Source organism: Cupressus sempervirens, chromosome 2 (genome assembly GCF_028749045.1).
Source record: "Cupressus sempervirens isolate cs-2001-9-10 chromosome 2, ASM2874904v1, whole genome shotgun sequence".
NCBI lineage: Eukaryota > Viridiplantae > Streptophyta > Pinopsida > Cupressales > Cupressaceae > Cupressus > Cupressus sempervirens.
Window position 1 is genome coordinate 421,230,510 of NC_143119.1, and position 21,794 is coordinate 421,252,303.

General features: G+C 35.3%; 1 protein-coding gene across 1 annotated transcript in view; it reads right to left on the reverse strand.

The window, feature by feature from the left end:
- LOC149572887 (uncharacterized) overlaps window positions 1-21,794 on the reverse strand; it is a 184,396-nt gene that overhangs the window by 67,921 nt on the left and 94,681 nt on the right. The window contains exon 14 of the mRNA XM_089813992.1: window positions 3,294-3,364. Within this exon, the coding sequence (XP_089670118.1) occupies window positions 3,294-3,364 (71 nt within the window). The remainder of the gene's footprint in view (window positions 1-3,293; window positions 3,365-21,794) is intronic.

The window sequence follows — 21,794 nt, forward strand, 5'->3', positions numbered from 1 at the left end:
GGGCCCTCATTTTTCTTCTTGTGTTGGTGATTTCCGTGAGCATTATATGGTGGTGGGATCACCGTGTGGAGTGATAAGGATTCGGGAGTTATAAGGTAGATCCATAGAGTTGTGAGAAAATTTAATGAAGATTAAGAGTTATAAGGAGATTTAATGGAGTGATAAGGAGTTGTGGGAGTTATGAGTGTTTCAATGATGCTTGGGAGTTATAAGCAGGTTTTAAGGACTGATAAGGAGTTGTGGGAGTTATAAAGAAATATATGTTGGAGTGATAAGGTCTGCTAGGGAATTAAAAACTGGCATGATAATATCTAGCAAGGCATTCATGCCTAGGTACTTATGCAATGCAATCACCTTGGGGATGGGATCCCCCAAATGTGGCCCCACTAGTTCAAACCTCAAGTCAAAAGCGAATAACAATTACCAAGAAAGAAAAAATATCAAATATCTTAATAATTATTCTGTCTTGTAATTTTTGTAATGCATGAGCACATGTTTCAAAGTATAATTGCATATTTTCCCTGAAAAGAAAAAAAAAAATTCTTCACACATGTGCCTATGGTATTCAATATTTTTTGAAACTCAAAAATGCCTATCTATTGATGTACTTATTGTTAGCATGAATGTTAACGATAATCTTATGGGGGAGTATTCTAGCATTGCTGGAACATGGAGAGATTGACAGTATGACTGTGTGTTGCATTCATGACTATGTTTGTCATTGATATCAACATGCTATGAAGATTGGCAAAGTAGAAAGATTGAGGTCAAATGGATCAAGTATTGAAGATGAGGTCAAGCGCAGTTGAGGACGTGTTCTATAGTGTGTCCTGATGATGTGGCTAAGTGCGTACAGAAAATCGAAGACTGGTAGTAGTTATTTGCGTTTACAGAAGACAATTTGCAAACAGAGTTCTTAAGAAGTGGTTTCTAATGTTTAGGAGATATATCTCCTAATAGGAATAGAATCTGAATGAGCGAATTTAGACAGCGATAGAAGACATCTTGATGATGAGGTCAGCGAGTGCATAGAGTCCAAGGTTGCACATGTGAGAAATTGTGAAGACTATGAGCCGACAATGTGTTGCAATTGTGAAAAGATGTAATAATGTTATCTTAATGAGGTCCTATTGTAATTAATTGGGAAAGCATCAAGGCTGACTCAATGAATTATTTTGAGGACATGGTATAAAAGAACGTTATTTTCCTTGTGATGAAGTATGCAAGTTATTTGTGAATGCAATAAGAAAACAAGATTGGTAAATGTGAGTAAGCGATAAAAGGGATTATTGCGATTCGAGTTTATAGATCTAGTATTGAAATCTGAGAAGTGTTTTGCTGCGGTAGAGGCACGGTAAGAGGACAGAGCAAGTATTTGAGTTTCTGAGATCAGTTATATTTCTATTATTCTGAAAAGAATAATACAGAGGCGAGTTGGACAATGAGTTCGGTGGTCTTGCCCCTAGAGTTGTGCAGACAGTGGATCCATCTGTCATCTACAACTCCTAACAGGTATTCAAAGTCTCCTAACAAGGACTTATATGTACTGAATGTATTACACTGGCTCCTACCAGAGTCCATCAGCTTAGAAGGAATTCATAGATTAGTACATCATTTTGTGGGTACCATTCCCAACGGGGTTTTCCCTCTGATCAAGGGTTTCTGTAGTTAACGTATCTGGTGTTATTGTGTATGTGTGTCTTCTTATGATTGTTGTTGATATTGATCACATGTTTAAGATTTATGGTTGATAAAAGTGGTATTCATCTAGTAACTAATTCACCCGCGCCGCCCCACCCCCCCGCCCCCCAAGTTATCTTGGTGGACTCTACTTTCTAACACTTATGCCCTTGAAGTGGGCCTTCAAAAATACTGTAAGGAAGCATTCCCATTGAGCCCATTTCAAGAACAATTTTCCTGTAGGACAGGATCCCATGAAACAATATAGTCAATCTACAAGATGAATTAGAATATGATCAAAGAGAATTGGAGCCCTATTTTTTTCAATTGTAGATTTTTAAGGTGTGCCCACTGCCTTTGAGGTGGGGCTAGAAATTTCCCCGCTATCTTGGGAGGCTTTTCTGCCACATCAATCATCTACACTTTTGTGTTTCCCACCAATAAATTTAGGGATAATGTTCAGTGGGGAATTATTTTGATTTCCCTTATTTTTCACAGTTGCTACTGCTAAAAAAATCACAACACCATTATCTTCCTCGAATTTTGAAGCTTAAACTTTTAGACTTGTCCACTGCTAAACAACCCATGGGAATACTACAAACAAATCTCAAAATCTGCTAAAATACTACTAAACAGACTATTGCCAAGCTCTAGGGCAGCAATCTTTAACAGAAAGGTACATTTTTTAAGTTCAAAGATCAGTCTATGACCAAGGTCAAAAACCAGTCCAGAATTTGAAAAAAGCACTTTTTCTTTTCTCTTAGATCTTCCAGAAATAAAGTCAATCTTCCTTGTGATGTCTTATATTGCAAACATTGCATATTTTGGTCTCAAATTTAGCATTCCAACCAGAAAAGCTTTGAACCTGCAACTTTTCTGGAAATGGTAATATTTTTTTGATGGGCACTGAAAAAACTCTTGAAGTGAAAATTTACGATCTGTTATAGCTTAACTTGCATCCAGGACTAGTGAAACAACAAATGCTTGGAAATTTGTCTTTGAGAACAATCCAAAAAAGTAGCTGACATGCCAACAATTGTGTGATATTTTTAGCTTGGCATTTGACCAGATGTGAAAATTTTAGTCCCTCCAACTTTAACATATTAATGACAGTATTACCACTCTACTTCTCCAGAATAGACCCAACATGCATAGAATTGCTTTTATCTGAAATATTGATATTTTATGAATCCATTCCAAGAAAAATATAGAAACGCAATAAATGATGAAATAGAAAAATCAAAAGAAACATGAAAAATTGGAGAGCAAAAGTCAGCAGATTAAGGAAAAGGTTATTTATGACTAATGACTATGGAAGAATCTTATTTGATCTCAAAACTGGGAATTATTAGTTAAAAATTACATTACAGAACCATTCAGATACATTATAAAACTATACTGACAAAAGAATCATTGGAATTATACAAGCATATAACCCTGATAAAAAAAATTTAAAATGTAAATATAAGAAAATGTACAAGGAAACAATTAACCTTATTACTGGGAAGAGCTGCAGGTCTGGCACATATACATCAGCATTCAATAACAAAACTATAAATGATTCCAAGAAAAATTCACAACATAAATGAATGTGTTAGTGTTGAAAATCTTACTTCTCCAAAAATAGAGAATTTTTCCTGAATCACACTTTGGAACTTATCCTCAGCTTCTTCCTCGGTCATCTCTGTAGAAGAAAAAGCATTCATTATACCTTGTACACATAGTCTATATCTTCATTAAAAAATTAATTCAAAAATAAATAAGACAGTTTCAAAAAAGCTGTAAACATAATTTGGCAAAAAAACCAAGAATACATTGTAATAGTTTTCAAGCAATTATCTCAAAACATGCAGTATATTAATGATTTCATATAAATTATCAACTCAGGCTGCAAAACAAAAGTTGACAATTGAAGATGATTAAGGTTGACAAAATTGCTAAAAAATGCGTGCTGCTCCAAGTTTCAGGGATACAGGGATCGATTTTGAGAGCTACAATTTTTTTTCAAAATTTGGTGACAATTAGGGGAGAGCTATTGAGATACTATACAAAAATCAGTATTTAAATTTGTAAAGTTAATACTTTATAGGAAGCTGTGCTGGTTAGTCTACATTGGATGTTGTCCCGCCTCTCCCCTCTGCTGAGACAACTCCTGTTAACCGTAAACTGGGTGCTCCCCTTTGCAATGGAGAGATCTACCTTCCTCTGTCTTTTCCCACTGTTCAACCATCCCCCTCCATTGAATCATCCCTCTACATTGTAGAGGAACTTGATATCCTGCAAGCTGCTGTTAAAAAGGCTTTTCGTGCCCAGGCTGCCCCTGTTATCCCTTCCATTGCCAGTGGTTTTGTTGAACCAGGGGCTTCTGGAGGTCAGAAAAGCCCTGTTTAATACAAGACTCAAATGCTCAGCAGCTGGTAGTCAAAAAAATTAATAAAATATCTGACATTGAAATAAGGATTGAAGCATATATTTGTACTAAGCAAGTGAGCAGGAAAACTAGCAATAATCACAATGTCTCTGTTGAACAGCCATCTTAGAAGACCCTCCCTGTTAGGAGGGAGACCACGACTGTGAACAAAGAGGCCTCATGTCATGGCACCAATCTGGTTGTGGGTCATTAAAATGAAGAGTTTAATGCTCGACATCTCAATGAAATTGAGAAAACTAGTAACCAGGGTCAGGGTGATGTCATGACTCATGGATGGTCACCCCCTAGCCATACTAGTGGGCTTGTTGCTGATAATGGAGGAAGTAAATTGTCAACTCCCGAGGAGAAGGGAGATACTCATGATGGGGCAATTGTACCCTTTAGGCCTAAATTGGCTAGTGGACATTTTGCTGGGGCCTATCAAGGATAGGGAGACCCTGAAAACTAAGAACATGGCGGGTCCTAAAAGAAAGAAGAGAGCAAGGAGAGATAGTAATCCTCATCTAGTTCAGAGAATGTATTTGTTTTAAAGAATAACGGGGCAGACTCAGTGGACTCATAGTATCCAAGGCTGCTACAAGAGGATCTAAAGGGCAGTTGCCTAGATGTTATCTGTCTTTCTAGGCTCCAATGCATTCTGAACCCTAGATTATGCCCATGGGGCTGAACTACATTTTTAGAACTTCTGGGGGTTGGTATACCCTAAGAGAAAGTATGTTGTCAAGCGGGTTTCTAAGATCTCATAAGCATGTAGATATATTGTTTCTGCAAAAGCTTAAGGCTGTACAATTCTAACTTGAAATAAATTTGAAATGTATATGGAGAGATGTGGCTTTCTTCAACACTAATCATTCTTTGCATAAGGAGGAAGCGGTCATTTTACTGAGTTATAAGTGGAATAAGCAGATCTGTAGCACAGTGGTACTGGATTGTTTTAAGGGTGAATGATAAGGATACACAGAGCAGGTTAAATAATTTACAGGGAAACCATACACAGATTGGTACAGTCTGCCAAGAAATTACATCCTCCTACATTATCTATTAATCATTTACATGGTTGTTTAGTCAATACCCATTTAATCATATCCAAAAGAAGATTAGGGACTTTGTAGGGTCAGAGGGAAAAATTAAGAGGAAGAAGCATGCTGTGGAATGGGCATGGTGCACAATGAGAATATGCAAACTGGGTTTGGGCATAAAGGATCTCAGATTACAAAGAATATATTTAGCAGCTACATGGATCTTTAAGGCCTTAGAAGTAGATGGACCCTAGAAAGTTCTGATGAGGCACATTATCACTACAGTTGTTCCTATGCAATGTCCCTCTTGGGTTGATCTCCCCCCTGTGACATCAATGTTGGGCAGTTTGTTGTTAGACCTTCTGGGTCAGTTGTCTTTAAGTTTAAATCTATTTGGAAAGAATGGGATATGGTAAGACAACACATCTCTCAGAATGGCATTATAGAAAATAGGCAGAAAATTTGAGGTGGGATATCCATATGCTGGAACCTCAAATATAAAAAAACAAGCAACTTGCTCTTTTGCAAGGATGTTTGGCCAAACACTAAGCCAATAAAGGCATCACAATTTTTGAAGAGATTATTAGAAATGGTCAACTGATATCATGGAATGAGCTTTATAGAGACTTTACAATCCCTCCTACCCTTTGGAGAGCCTTATTTATCATTAGAGAGGCTTGTGCTGCATCATTTCTTCTTAGACCATGTGTTCCTATTCATGATAGGCACACTGTTTTCTCCTGGCCGGATGGCTCTCTTCTTCCTATGGTTAAGGCTAAAACTGTCTACTCTCACCTTTTTGTCAGTCTGGATATTCTTTCCCATCTTTCCTCCTCTTAGACTGTTGCTCTTGACCTTCTTCATGGCATACCATGCTCAACAGCTTATGGAGAAGATCTATTGAGCCTGAAAAGAGGTCTTTGATTTGAAGCCTGAAACTGTTAATCAAATCTTTCATTGTTTGTTTGCACTTTGCCAAAGAAGTGTGGAATATGTTTGGATTTTTTACTGGTTTTAAAATTAGTCTTTGGGAGGTCTTTATGGGATAGATCTATAGCTTGAAGAAAGATTCTAATCTGTTATTGTCAATCCTCTCTAGTGATTTTTTTGGCTACTCCAAAATCTAGGAATAATGTTTTTTTAATGGTCGTGTTAGAGTACTTATTGAGTCTCTCGGGAGACTCAAAGTTCCTGATATTGATTGGCAGCTTTTGGTTGCTTTGAGGCTCTCCAAAGACAAATTCAAAAAAGCTACTGCAAGATGTAACATCCCAACATTCTGAATCAGTTATAAACCATGTATCCACCATGTAGACAAAATGGCTATGATGTTGTTTACAAGTTGTTGATATCAGTTTTGTACCACTACATAACATATAGCATTTGAATACTTGATACGGAATATCAAACACTCAATCCCTCTCTTGAAAAGTAAATACTCATGAAGACATGAGAAAAACTCCAATGTTCCTTACACCTGTAGATACTAACTCAGTTATATTAATGTGATTTGTTGGTTAATCACGTAGGCGGCCTTACGTTGTTCATTAAAGGATTGTCGGACTCTCATTGTGACGGTGATGATGTCTAGCTTGGTAAAGTATATAAGCGCCAAATAATGTTGATGGTGATGATGGAGGGTGCGTGTTCAAATGATGGAGGGTGCGTGTTCAAATGAATTATGCCTTTCTAACTTTCTTCTTCAAAACTCCAACTACTAAACTACTTGTTGCTCTAGTCCTACTCCTATGAATGGAAAGATTAGCAAATGGATGGGGATCGAATCTGATGAGAGGTTACCAGCAGCTCTACCTCCATAGATGCAATGATTCAAGGGAAAAATACTAGATTGACACACAAGGCTCCCTAACCAGCCATTAGGATGCTAGTGGCCTAGTTTATAGATCCCTATCAAACATCCACTAATATCAACATGCAACTATTCATCTACTCTTACTCTTAACAACTTTCTTGAAATGAAATCTACTTTAACAACTTCAATGAAATTTAACTATAACTATTGGAAGTAGAAACCATGCAATAACACCAAATGTTCTTAATCACCATGCAAGTCACAACAATGATAAAGAGAGGCAATTTTGGTATTATCTTAAGCAACAATTTTCTTCAATCCTTTACAAATGAGAGCAAATGGCCTTATATAGAGGCCAAAATTACAACCAACGGTTGAGATTAAGAGGCAAAATCAACGATCCACATTAGATCCCAGAAACCCTAATTAGGGTTTCCATCACATCAACCAATGAGAAGATGCCACCTCATCAATGGACCAATGAAAAAAAAGAAAAGTGGCAACCAATGAGAAGGCACCAAAATGGTAGCCAATTAGAATCAAACATCTATCCTACCCAAAAGAAAGGAGAAATTGCCGCTTGGGCTTACATCAAATGATCTTCTAATATAATTCTACCCTTTTCTTTCATCTTCTTAGCCAAAGCGATGAACTTGGCTAGCCGGTCGTTGACTTCTTTCATGGGAGGGCAAAGCGTATGTTTCATCTTGAGCTCAACTGAATTCATCATGTGGCTTGCTGCTCATAGTGTCTTCTCATGATCCTTCTCATATTCTTTCGCATATCCAATAAAGGCATTGAGGGAGGCAAGGGTGCCCAAATGTTTCCTCTTGATGACAACATTCCCCAACTCATCCAATCTTGATCCAAATTCTATCTCATTGACGTTCTCCTCTTAGATACCTTCAAAAATCAAGTGCAACCCCAACATTGCCCAACATGGTTGCAATGGAAGTGTCAACGCCTAGCTGTGTTGTGCAATCTCATTTTGTATCTCTTCAAGTATCCTCAATCGGATAGTCAAGGCAACAAACCAAGACTCCACCGTACTCATTCCTCCTTCATCTACCAACTTGGTTCTTTCCAAATATCTCTCCTATAGCTCGATAAATGCTTGTAGCCTAGGAATGGCCAAGTCCTTGACTGGAAGGAAATCCTTTCACTCCCCTTCAAATGCTTTGAATTTGTCTCTAATAGCCACCAATGGCCTGAATGTCGAGATAAAGGAAGGCAAGAAATTTCGCCCATCTTGAATTATATCACCGATCCAATCCTTGACTTCGTGCAGCTAAGCCGATATCTCTTCTATGTTGCTCCCATTGTCTTGAGGAAAGGCTGTCTAGTGCAACTGTTGGATAGGCTAGCAATCTCTCCAATACTTGTTCTCGGCCTCCAACTTTACAATCCTCTCGTTTGCCTTCCTCAACCTTTCTCTAATTGAAACCATGCCTTCCTGGATCTCCTCACATTCCATGTCATCTATGATTTATCCCAAGTTATGCTCTACTATTTCATACTCCTGAGCTACAATCTCATCCAATGCCTTGCTAACCTTTGGTATAGCAATCTAAACTACCTTCGGTATAGCAATCAAAACTACCTTGTCGGGTGAGTACTTTGGAAGCCTCATGGGACAAACTATACTTCCTGCCACTCTAATATATGTGAATTGCAGAAATTGGACGAACCAACTCCCATACTTCTTAACTTTTGCTTCTACTTCCGATGAGAGCTTCCTAGCAAGTGTCCCTTGTAATATCCTTACTGTCTTCATAGCAAAGGCGTCATAAAACATCTTATAATCTTTGGTGTTGTGCAAATGAAGCTGTGAATAGCACTCATGCACCAAACATTGCCCTAGCCCATTGCCAATCACTCCTAAGGCCTTAAGTCTAGGATTTTCATATACTCTTGCAATCAGATAGAAAAGATAGGACCCCATATAGAATTGTTTTTTATTTTGCATTGTCCTAAGTTGCAACTCTAAATTTTTGCTTATGATCCTAGCCCAATCAAATTTTCTCTTTCCATTTTCAATTTCATCAATAAAATAATACACCCAATTCTTGAATTGCATTCCTTGAACCACACCCATGATTCGGCTAAGAAGCACAATAAGATCGCCATATTTTGATTTGAAATCTGACCTGGTGAGCTTCGACGACTTGGTAACTCCCTTCTTGCCTTCGTGTAACCAATTCTTCTTTAGATGAATGAAGTAAGCCTCTTGATTATCCCGAAATAACTTGGCCGCCTAATCCATCATTACCACTGTCATGCCTTTATACTGGGGAATATTGAATACTTCTTCGACCACTTGTTCCTTGATGTTAGCCAACACTCACTTCCCCTCATCAAAAATGATGGACTTGGTAACAATATCAAACCAAGATGTGCACTCCATTACCGATTTTGGACAAAGCAAGGTAGGAGGGAAAGCCGCCGCATGTACAATTCCGCTCTTGTAGATCTTCTTCGCCATGAGGGATTGTCTTTCCTTCAAATGTCCTTCAACTGTATCATGTTCATTGTACCGGTATTGGTATCACTTATTCACCTCACTTTCGAGAAGAAGGTGGTCTTCGACATCATGTCTTCCTTGTCTTTTTTGGTATTCATTCCCTTTGGGTTCTTGCTTGCACTAACATCTATCATTCTAAACACTTATTTCTGCCCCTTCATTCTAAATGATCTGGACTACACTTATCAATCTCCAACCTTCTTTCTATCAATGAAATCTAGCTTATTTCTATCTCTCCAAGTCCTATCTCTACACTTATCAATCTCCAAACTTCAACCTAGGGGTGGGACTACCACTTATTTCTGCCTCTTTGTTACCTTAGAATGGACTACACTTATATCTCTCAACTTCAATCCTAGGGTGGTCTAGCTTATTTTTGCTCCAACAAATCGCCCTAGGGTAGAAATTCGCCCAAACAAAGAGAAAAATATCACCAAGACATGGAAAATCTGCCCCAAAATTCCGTGAGCAAGAAATTTGCCTCCCTTGAGGAAAAGTGCACATCCAAGGAGGAGGAAAAAGGAATGAGGAAATAAGAGAGGGGGAAGCCCCTCTTATATCAAACCTTTTGCCTCTCCAAGTGGGCCACCCTGCCTAGAGGGAAAACAAAAATTAAATTAGTCCCTTAATCAATGGCCCAGATTTAAATGCAACATTAAAATTACTTAGACCTATAGTGAAATTGGCCCATTTTGTTGCTAGTTTTGATCAAAAATTGCAAAATAAAAACAAGGTAAGCCTAGGAGATGTCAAAATTTTCATTTAATAATGTTTTGGCAATTAAAATATCATTAAAATCGAATTTAGCAAGCCAAAATCAATTTTCAATTCCAAATTACCAACTTTCTTTAACATTTCTAAAATCCTCTAGGCTAAATTTCAACCAATTTAATGTGATTTTGCAATTTAATTCGATTTCAATTTTGCAATGCAATTTCAATTTTTTTTAACAAAATAAATCCTTTTCCTAGCAATCGAAATTCAAACTCCAATTCCAATTGCACTATCAAAAAATTTCTTATTCACCAAAAAAAAAAAAAAAAAAAAGAAATTCAAGATTTTCCAAAATGACTAAATCTAACAAATTTGTTTTGAAAATGTTCAAGCTTATACAATTATTTCAAATTTTCAAAAATCCATCTAAGTCCAAAAATTTGCAATTTTATCCTGCTAAGTATTCATTTTAACCATCGAAAAAAATGTTGTTTTTGAATTCTATTTGGCCTAAGGATAAAATTACATGGTCCGGAAAATCAAGTTTCACACGAAGTGAGAAATAAACCAAATCAAATCCCCCCTGGCCCGAAGGCGTCCAAGGTGTATAATTTTCAAATCAAAAACCTTTGGACAACTCCAAAAATTTGCTAAGGCAACTGAAAAAAAGAGGGTCCCCAAAAATTTTGGAGCGATGATGTGAAAGCCTCACAAGTGACCTAAAGAATCACTTGTAAATCTCATCATAGCATATTAGCTATACGAGAGACTGATGACTTGATGAGTGGTTGAAGCCATCCATACTCTTGGAATCACCTTCATAATATGTATTTCAATTAAATAGTAATAGAGCTACACTCATACATCCATCACCTCGCATACATGCGTCCATAACAAATCATACCATATATGCAATCTGTCGTATACATATCCACCACAGTTTTCTACCTTATACATATACACCACAGTCATTACACTGTCATGCCTATATGCAACAATGGCACATTGTACTATCATTCATACATGCATACAAACTAAGGATTTTAACTGCATTCATATTTTGCCATATTCAAAAAATAACACATTATCTTTCATATAATCATGCCACTACATAACATTGCACATTACATAGCTTCGCCCTCGCATGTAATAGCATCATATTGTTATTGCATCAAAATTGCATTTACCATTCGCCCTCGCATGTAATAGCATCATATTGTTATTGCATCAAAATTGCATTTACCATACTCCTCATAACTCGCATTATATCTATGATTATCTTTACATGGCATAACTAAACATATTATGTGATGTCCCCGATTTTAATGTAATAATTAAATTTAATTAATTAATTATTTGGTCCCGGAAATTAAATTAAATAATAAAGAACATTTAATGAAGTATTTTAATTAATAAATATGGGGCCCAAATTAATAAAATAATGTAATAAAGATTTTGTCAGCCTGTAATTGTAAATCTCTAGATGCTTCTTGGAGGCCTTTATAAGGCGATGGTTGGGCATTGCAATTCATCATGGATTGGATTGGATTTTTCTTTGTATTTTTCGAAGATTAGACGCTAAGGAAACTGTGCACAATACCGGAGGTGGAAGACCCTTTGTATTCTGCCTACAACAGTTTCGGTGGTTCAACACCACCCTACTCTACGATTAGAGATATCGTTCAAATATCTCACTATGTCATCCAGATTTGCTAACCGTCATTTGGCGACTACCTTGTATCTGCTCCGATCTTGTCCAAAATATGTAATCAAGTACTATCATCATTTGGAAATTAATGTACTTGCATCATGGAAGTTTGGCAACAATCTCTAGAGTCCATTCTGAGCGGATCTTCTAGATTTGGTGAATATCTCTATTGGCATACATTTGTTTATATTTGGCACATCAGTTTGGTATCTCCAAGTTAATTGCCAGCTTTGGAGATGTTGCATGAACACCATACCTACACCTTAGGCATCGGCATCCAATGCCCACCATATGTTGTTGGCTTGCCCCCTATGGCCATATGCCCAAGTCTTTACCGTACACCCCTTCCATACTCCTTCCTACCAAAAATCTCCCTACAACCTGCAACATCCAATTCCTGCCACCATCCATACCGTACAGCCTTCTATATGCCACTCAGCCCACCATACAGTCACCCCTACTCAACCATATGCATTCACAACCACCCTCCATTCCCAGTGACTCCATACGGAGGCCACCCATTTCCACCGTACACCATACGGTTGTCCAACTCCAGTCTTACAGACATCATTCCTTTCTCCTACCTTGCTGAATACATCAACCGTATGACATCCTGCATACTGTTGTACGGTCTTTCTGACCATGACCTGTTGAGTGTATGGACTAACTTGAGCCAGTAACGGAGCAGCAGTTATTGGAACATCACATACTATGGCATGATTAGTGTGCTATTTGGTTAGAAATTGAGTAGAGAGGTGTCTTTTTGTATGCAGCTCTACCTTTCATATCGCGCATGTATTATGATGATCATATGATTCAATCAAGGCATGATTTGGAGAACTTATTATATTTTGTATCATGTAAGGATTCATTCTACAATAGAGCATATTGCCTTTGCAATTCATTCAGTGCAAGCATATAAAGTCTACAGTCAGAGAGGCCATCATCATTTGAGCATATTATTATTGCCATACAAAACACAGCTTACCGCAATATTCAAAGCATACATATAAAGTTATATCAGAGATGGCCTGCATATTTTGCACATTTCTTAATTGTATATCAGACACAGCAAGAAGTACAAGGTACTGAAATTTGCCTCAGTAGTCGTATGTAATTTCCTGTATATCAAAAACAACAAATATATATCATCTTGATTGTTGTGCAATCATATGTATCTGAACCATATTGTGCATGCATTTGGAATTAAGCATTAATGAGATATTACTTTAATAGAAGAAATTGTTTCTATATTCATTGATATGAGAAGAATTCAAGTAGTGTGTCATGATTAAATAAAAGGGGCATTGCACAAGATTGCACAGAGAACTTTTACATGGGAAATTTCACATGGAGACACCTGGTCTAGGAGGACAGAAGACAGAACTCCATTTGAGGTTGGACTAGCCAATTTCATGGCAGATATGGAAGATAACATGAGTTTGACCAGGACGCTTGAACAGAAGCAGCAACAGTTGATGCTGAACTTGAGGTAGCAATCCACCTTGCAGTAATAGTACCAAGTGGTAAACTGGATCCCAATCCGGTAGCAGCAGAGACTACGGTGCTTAAATGGTTGGATGCACCACTACCATGGGCTGGCTCAAAAGAATCGGAAGCAACCTGCCTGGCTGATGATGCTCTGTCAAAGTCTGTTGGTATTTTATATTTTACTATGCTGTACCAGAACTGTTAAGCTAGGTTTTTTGTATCTAGAACTGTCGTGTGCCAGAAATGTTGTGTAAATGGTCTATACATGTATATACTGTACCTTCTAATGGTGCATATGCTGTAACTGTTGATATTCTCATATGGACAGTAGGTAGATAATAATTTGACAGTGGTTCAAAATCCAGAGAACTGGATTTCATTGAGCTACCTTTATATTTAAGAGAAAACAAATCCAAATATTCATTACCTGAGCCTGGCTTAGATGACCTACAAGAAGCTTAAATTTTAAAAACAATTAAAATGACTAGTTATTGACTTATTGTGCCTAAGGGCCCCAAATCCAGGTGCAATCTGTTCAGGATCCAATTAGATTTAGCCAAAAAGTTTGCCATGGGCACCTTTCATGTGTGGGTACATCTCAGATGAACCTAAGCAAACATGAGAACAGTTAGACATTTTTTTCCAAAAAGTGATTACTTTCTTAAATTTGTTTGGCATTTTACTTTGATCATGATGGATAAAAATAAATCACCAACCCTGGAGTGATGTTAAAGCACTTGAAAGGCTAAAACAAACCAGTTTTACCTCACTATGAATGCAAAACAAACAAACAAAAAACTATTTAGTCTTGCTGAATTTTCGATCTTGCTTGTTATTGCACAAATAGAGATGAAGATTGATAGTGAAGGGTCCAAAAATGGTTTATTTTCTACTCCTAAGTGCAAGCCACAGCTCAATTGTTGCAAAGATACAAGTTTTTCTTCCCACAGCTTTGTTTTACAAATGATCTCTCTTGTTTTGTTCTCATTATACGACAATTTTGCAGCACATGCATGAAAAATTTAAATGAGATAGGCTGTGTGCGTACTAGATGGATTGATTGATTGACTTTGTGTGTACTAGATGGATTGATTGATTGACTTTGTTTTACAAATGACCTCTCTTGTTTTGCTCTCATTATACAACATTTTTGTGGCATATGCTTAAAATAGGTTCTGTGTGTACTAGATGGATTGATTATAGGTCAAGGGATGGATAGATCAATGGATGGATCGATGGGTTGATGGATAGACAGATCGATGAATGAATGGAGGGATAGATGGATGGATGAATAAAAAGATAGATTAATGGATGGCTGGATAGATAAATGGTTAGATGGATAGATAGATTACTCGATGGATGGATAGATGGATAGATAGGTAGATGGATAGATAAAGGTATGAAAAGATGGATGGATGGATGGATGAATGAATAGATAGATAGATTGATTGATTGCTAGATGGATAGATGGATTGATAGATGGATAGACAGAGGAATATATGGATAGATAGAAGGATAAATGGATAAACAACTACATAGATAGATAGTTAGTTAGACACAGGTATGTAGATAAATAGATACATACACAATTTTGTTATTTATTAGACTTATCGCTGAAATGATTAAAATGGAGGCCAACTCTAACTTTATGGGCCAACCCCACTTCAAACAAACAAAAACTCTTTCCTTTATGTTGTAAGGGTTGTATTGAATTTAAGATGAGTGTGTTAAGTATTCAAACTCATATAATGATGTGAAGGCGTATTTATGTGGCATTAGTGGACAAGGCATCACACCTTCCCCAATAAATAATGGTGAACTATTCATTCAAGGCAAGTGATAGCATTTATATGTAAGAAGAAGAAAGTAGATGAAGTAGTAGGGCATAGATAAAATCACCCTTTCGCAAAGAAAGGATCTTGAGAAATGAAGCCTCCTCCTATATCATCTAGACGTAAACTTGACGTGCAGGTTCGCCCATTTTTTGTCAGCCTTAAAGAAGCCATGAATGTTACACATAAGAGAACTTACGGAACATTGTAATTCACAATTCACATTTAGCCTTGAGAGATTATTGGCCAGCATTGCAAGATGCATCTACACAAATGAATTGGCTGTCAATGTTGTTCACTCATCGTATTGCAAAATGCACAAAAGCCTAGGCTTTGATAATGTGTGCAAAAACTTATTGAAACTCATATAGTGGGGCAAAAGCCTATTTATTTGGCATTTGTGGACAAGGCATCACATCTTGCCCAATAAATAATGGTGAATTCCTCCATCAATGTAAGTGATAGTAATTATCGGTGAGAAGAAGAAATTTAATGAAGTTTGAGATGCAAAAAATGTAAAGAATTGGTCATTGATCAACATCACCGAAATGTTTCATAAAGGCCCAATAAGTTTGAGAGCAATGAATTGTGGGGGGCAGGTGAAGAATGTTGCATTCATGTAAACATTGTCAAAAGCTATTGAAAAAGTGGGGCCATGAATCACTGTTCAAGTAATAATAGACAATGCCAAAAAATAGTAGAGCAGCTTACTCATTTGTTGAGAGCATTGTTTGCATGTTTTTGGGGATCTTGTGCTTCCCATTGCCTTTAACCTTATGCTGCAAAAAATTGGCACTAAAATTAAGTGCATCAACACGTGTATGTTACAAACAAAGAAATTTAATTATTCATCACATGCATATTCAGATCATTCTCAAAAGTAATTTTTGTTTGACTTAATTACATGTTCTTCCTTACTTTCTTTTCCAAATAGTGTAAGGTCCCCATATAATCTAAGCCAATATTATATAATTAATCATAGCTTCAAGACAACTACTCGAAGGGAGGCTAGCAATTAATTTATTGTGGTAAAGCATGACAAAATGAATACCTAGAGTTTGATATTTCATCAACATATCCTATCTCGGTATTATGGTTATCAAATCCTACATACAGGAGCATCGATATCTTAAGTTGGTATCGACTAATGGGTGCAAAGAATGTCTTCCTAAGATAGACATCAATATTTGCTAAGGGAACTAATCACTACAAAGTATCGAACATTAATTAAGCTCACCAAGAAGAATGGAAGCATCATCACATGATTATTCTAATCATTCCTATTATCCATTGTTCATGTTGGCAGGAATGATGAATAGCGCTTTCTAAAGAGATTAATGAGAATACCTTTCTTCTCAAACATCATTACCGCATAGTTTCCAATGAATAACAAAGACTAAACAAGATACAAGCAAAGCAAGACATATTATATGTGCATCAATATGAATGATTGGGGTCCAGCATAGAGATTAATTAATAATAAAAGTATGACATTATAAGAATATGTGCAACTATCAAACAAAAACAAACAAGTAATGAAAGATATGAGCTACAGTGTCATGTCCCCTATTTGATACCCTAATTGTGTCCATCCAATTTGTTTCACATCTTGACAAATGAGTCAAAATTTGTGAAGTTTCTACAAGAGACATAACTATAGCATTATTAGAGCATTTGTATATATTATTAATATTAAAGACAACAGATTCCCATAATCCATCATAGTTGTGCATTATTTTATCTAGGTATGATTGTGTCAAAATATTTTTACCATCAACATTTCAGATCATACTCAGTGATCCATCATCAAGATACAAGCATGCTACGATGGAAATGATACAAGGATATAGACTGAGTAAAAAGGTAGGAGAGGGAGGGTCTAGGGGGCACACAAAAGAAGAGGAAGAAAAACATCAAAAAGAATGGGAAGAAAACAAAAAAATTAGAACAAAAATATGAATGATAAATAACACTAGAAAAAACATGAACATGCTTTTATATTAATAATAGAAAAATAAATATAAAATATAAAAATAAATAACAAGGAAATGAATAACAAAAGAATATATAAAATGAAACAAAGAAAAATGAAAAAAATAAAAATACACATACAAAATCAAAAACAAAAGCAAAAGAATAGGCACTTATAATTACTAATAACATGAACAAAAAGAGAAAAGAAAAAAATGGAAAAATAAGAAAATTACATAAATAAGATAACTTAAATATATGATGATCAACAATATATAAAATATCTAATAATAGTAAAGATAAGTATAATATGAACAAAATGAAAATAAATTATATATATATATATATATATATATATATATATATATATATATATATATATATATATATATATATATATATATATATATATTATAATATACAAAATAAAAATATATAATAAAAACACAATATATATACAAAAATCTTACATATATAATATGTATGCTAACATAAAATACAAATATACATATATTATAAAAAACAAACCTATAAAAATTATAATATAAATAAAACTATACAATATATATATAATGATATGTGTGTGAGTGATTGCAAGAAAAAAGAAAAAGAAAAGGGCAAAAAAAAACACAAAAAAAATGAAAATAAAACAAGTGACACAAAGATGAGCATAAACAAAAGAAAGGTCAAGAATACATTAAAAATAAGAAAATTAACTACATAAAAATCTACCCAAAAAAAAGAGGAACTAGGAAACCAAGAGCTACCCGGAAAAGAAGGGATAGTTGGTGGAAAAGGTCAATCTAGAGAGGGCGGGGCACAAAGAGAGGGGGAGGGAGCATAAAAAAGGGGAGGTGGCTAAACACAACAAGGGGAGAGGGCAAATAAAGAGGAGAGGGAGAGGACAAAAAGGGAAGGTAAAAACGAGTGTCAAGAAAGGCTAAGAGACCAACCATCATCCCAATTGAGATCGAAGGGATGAGATTGGAGGGATGTTTGAAGATTTCAATGGCTTCCTTCATCCTCTCTGAAGAAGTTCTAATATATAGTTTTATTTATTTTATAATTTTTGTAGGTTTGTATAACATACATACATTTGTATTTTATGTTACCATACATATTATATCTGTATGTTTTTTGTTTTTATTATATATTTTCATTTTGTATATTATAATAAATACACATAGATAGTATTTATGTATACATGTAATTAGTATTCATATTATACATATATACACATTAATTATTGTTTTCATTTTGTTCATATTATCCTTTTCTTTCCTATTATTATATATTTATATGTTGTTCATTACCATATATTTTAGTTAATTTACTTATCTTTCTTATTTTCACCTTTTTCCTTTCTCCTTTTGTTCATATTATTTGTAAATACATAGTTTCCTATTCTTTTTAATCTTTTCTCTTCATTTCAGTTTATATAATCTTTAGTTTTCGTTTATGTATCGTCTAAAAAAGGAAGTACCCATCATTTAAGGTCTTTCAGCTCCAGCCCTTTAGTGATTTTATGATCCATGGATACATTTATGCTCAAGTTTGTCTTTTCTCCTCTGTTTCTTTTTTTCCAATTCTATCTGTGAAGCTTCTGAGACCTTCGAGTTACCCCTTCTTAAGATAACCCTGGTATAGATCGACCTAGTCAACCTATATGGTATAGGTCAGCCATGTCGACCTGTAAGCTGAACATTTCTAATCTTGAGGCCAGTTTTGTCTCGAGGGTTCAAATTTGAAAGTTGGGTGAGCCAATCAGCTTGCTTTGTTTCTAAGACTGAAAACTAGTATAAACAGAAGCTTGGGTGCCTTACTTTCACATGAGCTAGAGATCTGCAAGCAAGCATAAGGCCTCTATATACACGAACTCAAGCAATTCAACAAGCAAAATTATTCAAGGCAATTTTCATCGAGCATTTGAGATGTTCTCAAGATTCAAGGATCCTTTGTGAGCATTTCTTCTTCAAGATCTAGCATTTTTTTGGAGATCTACATTGTAGCATTCATTTTTTTCTTCCCTTGTGAACATCTACAATAATGGCTCCGTGATTTGGTATTGATTATATCCATTCCATTTGTGGAGATTTCCTATATTCCTATTGAAGATTTAACATCAACAATATTCAAGTATTTAAAAAGCCTTATTGACAAGGGTTTCATCAAGTAAGGTGAAATGTACATTTGTCTAACTTCTTTACATTTTTTTACACACTTGTCTCTTTCAAGGTTAATTCCTAAGCAAGGGCTTGACCAAGGCAAGCCCCTCCCCCCAACAAAAATCAATTTTTCAAGTGTGCAAGAATAGGTTATCGGAATTGCGAATTCGGATCCAGAAACTAACAGTTGGAAGCTTTAATAAAAATCTAGGTCAACTTCATTTTTGTGCTCCAGGAACATGTGCGTCATCCCGTAAACCTACTAGTACATGTCACCCAAATAGACTTGTACCCAGCGATATAAGATTTTTAGGGTTTCTTGGGTTTTTTCTTCTTCTCATAGATCCACAATAACATTTTCTGTACAGTTGCAGATCAGTACTTTTCAGAGCAGAAAAGCACTTTCCCTTTCACAACTTGAAGTCAGCTTTCTCTCTGCTTCTCATCTCATATCATAGATCTGCTTTCATACTTTAATTGGACCAATTGCATACATATAACCTCTAGATCTGTTTTATCTTTGTCATTTAATCAATTCGTTCAATTTACATCCACATTGCACATTTAAAATTAATGTGCACATTAGAGCCCACACAGAAAATATTGTTGTTGCCATATGCATTAAATTCACTCTTTGATAATATGTGTGACACAATAGAAAATATTGGACTAATCAATCAAACTAGGGATCATAGCATCATTATTTCATTTTCAAAACTTCATTGCCATTGAGATAATTATTTCCATCCAATACAAAATATTGTTGTTGCCATATACATTAAATTCACTCTTTGATAATATGTGTGACACAATAGAAAATATTGGACTAATCAATCAAACTAGGGATCATAGCATCATTATTTCATTTTCAAAACTTCATTGCCATTGAGATAATTATTTCCATCCAATACAAAATATTGTTGTTGCCATATACATTAAATTCACTCTTTGATAATATGTGTGACACAATAGAAAATATTGGACTAATCAATCAAACTAGGGATCATAGCATCATTATTTCATTTTCAAAACTTCATTGCCATTGAGATAATTATTTCCATCCAATACAAATGCCTTCAATTACTTAATGCAAAAGCCACAACAACTACAATATTTCTAGCCTACAAAATATCTTTATTGAAATATTTATTATTTAACTCCATAGTGGTGTATACTTATTTGTCGGTAATTAGCTTCAATATGATTTATTAAACCCCACACTGAAAATTCACTTCAATGAGTCAACATATTATTTCTTATACCATTGTACAGGAAATGTGTTAGGTCCCACATAAATATTGAAACATTCAAACTCAGACTGTATTTTAATGGAGCAACTTACTGACTTCATAAATCAATCTCTAATAAAACCTTTGAACATATCAATCCAATGCATACAAGAAAAGTTCTGCCATTTTCCATCCAATTAGAGCTTACAGCAAATTTGTCTCCATATGGTTTTGCTATTCAGAAATAATATTATCTTGTCAAATCAGATTAAAAAATCAGAATTGCTATTACTCATGAAACCTCATGGACTGGCAGGAAAACTAGCTTTGATACCATTGTAATATCCTCGCAAGATATTTTTGCCCCAAATATCTCAAAAGATATCTTAGATATTTTAACAAATAATTTCATGCAATAGGTTTTCAAATTATCAAACAAAATACCTAGATAAAAAAGAGTCTCAGAAAACTTATTGTATTTCAATCTTCAGTTGTGCAATAACAAGATCCAACCGTAAACACAAAAAACTACAATCCAATTGAATAATATGAAATAAAGATTTTAAGAACAAGTGAGATACCTCTCTGATATCTCCAACAAACAATGGGTTTTTGTCCACTACCTCCAAGCTTGAGGACTTTCATCATCAAAATCGCTGAAAAATAAGCTTCCAAATTCTCCAATAGAAGAACTTAAACCCTAATCCAAGCATTTTGCAAATCAGCTTCATTTCCTCTTTTTAAGAACAAACCTATGACTTCATATTCCTTTCTTCATTTCTTTATTTCTCCTTTAAACTGTCATTTTTTCCACTTAAGAGGATGAAGTGCTCCTTTAATAATAAAGTGACATATAATAATGTGCTTTAGTTTAAAAGTCACTTTATTAATTTCATGCATTAGAATTACTAATCAAACAGACTCGGATAGTCATGTGTGATAGCTCGTTAGAAATGCCTCGGTGAGACACTTTCAATCCAACACTGAGATGCCAAGAAAATTTAGCCCTGTTGACTTACCATAAATAGTAAGTATGTAGAAACCCTACTCAAACAACCCTAATTAGTTGAAAAAGGAATCTGCCTAGGCCAAATCTCACTTTGACCACTAGAAATCCAAGTTAGCCCACAGGACCAAGGCAAGATAGGCACACGACACATAAAAAATTAATGGTCTAGAAAAAGGGCATTACATCAAAGATCATGTCCAAGCACTTCTTA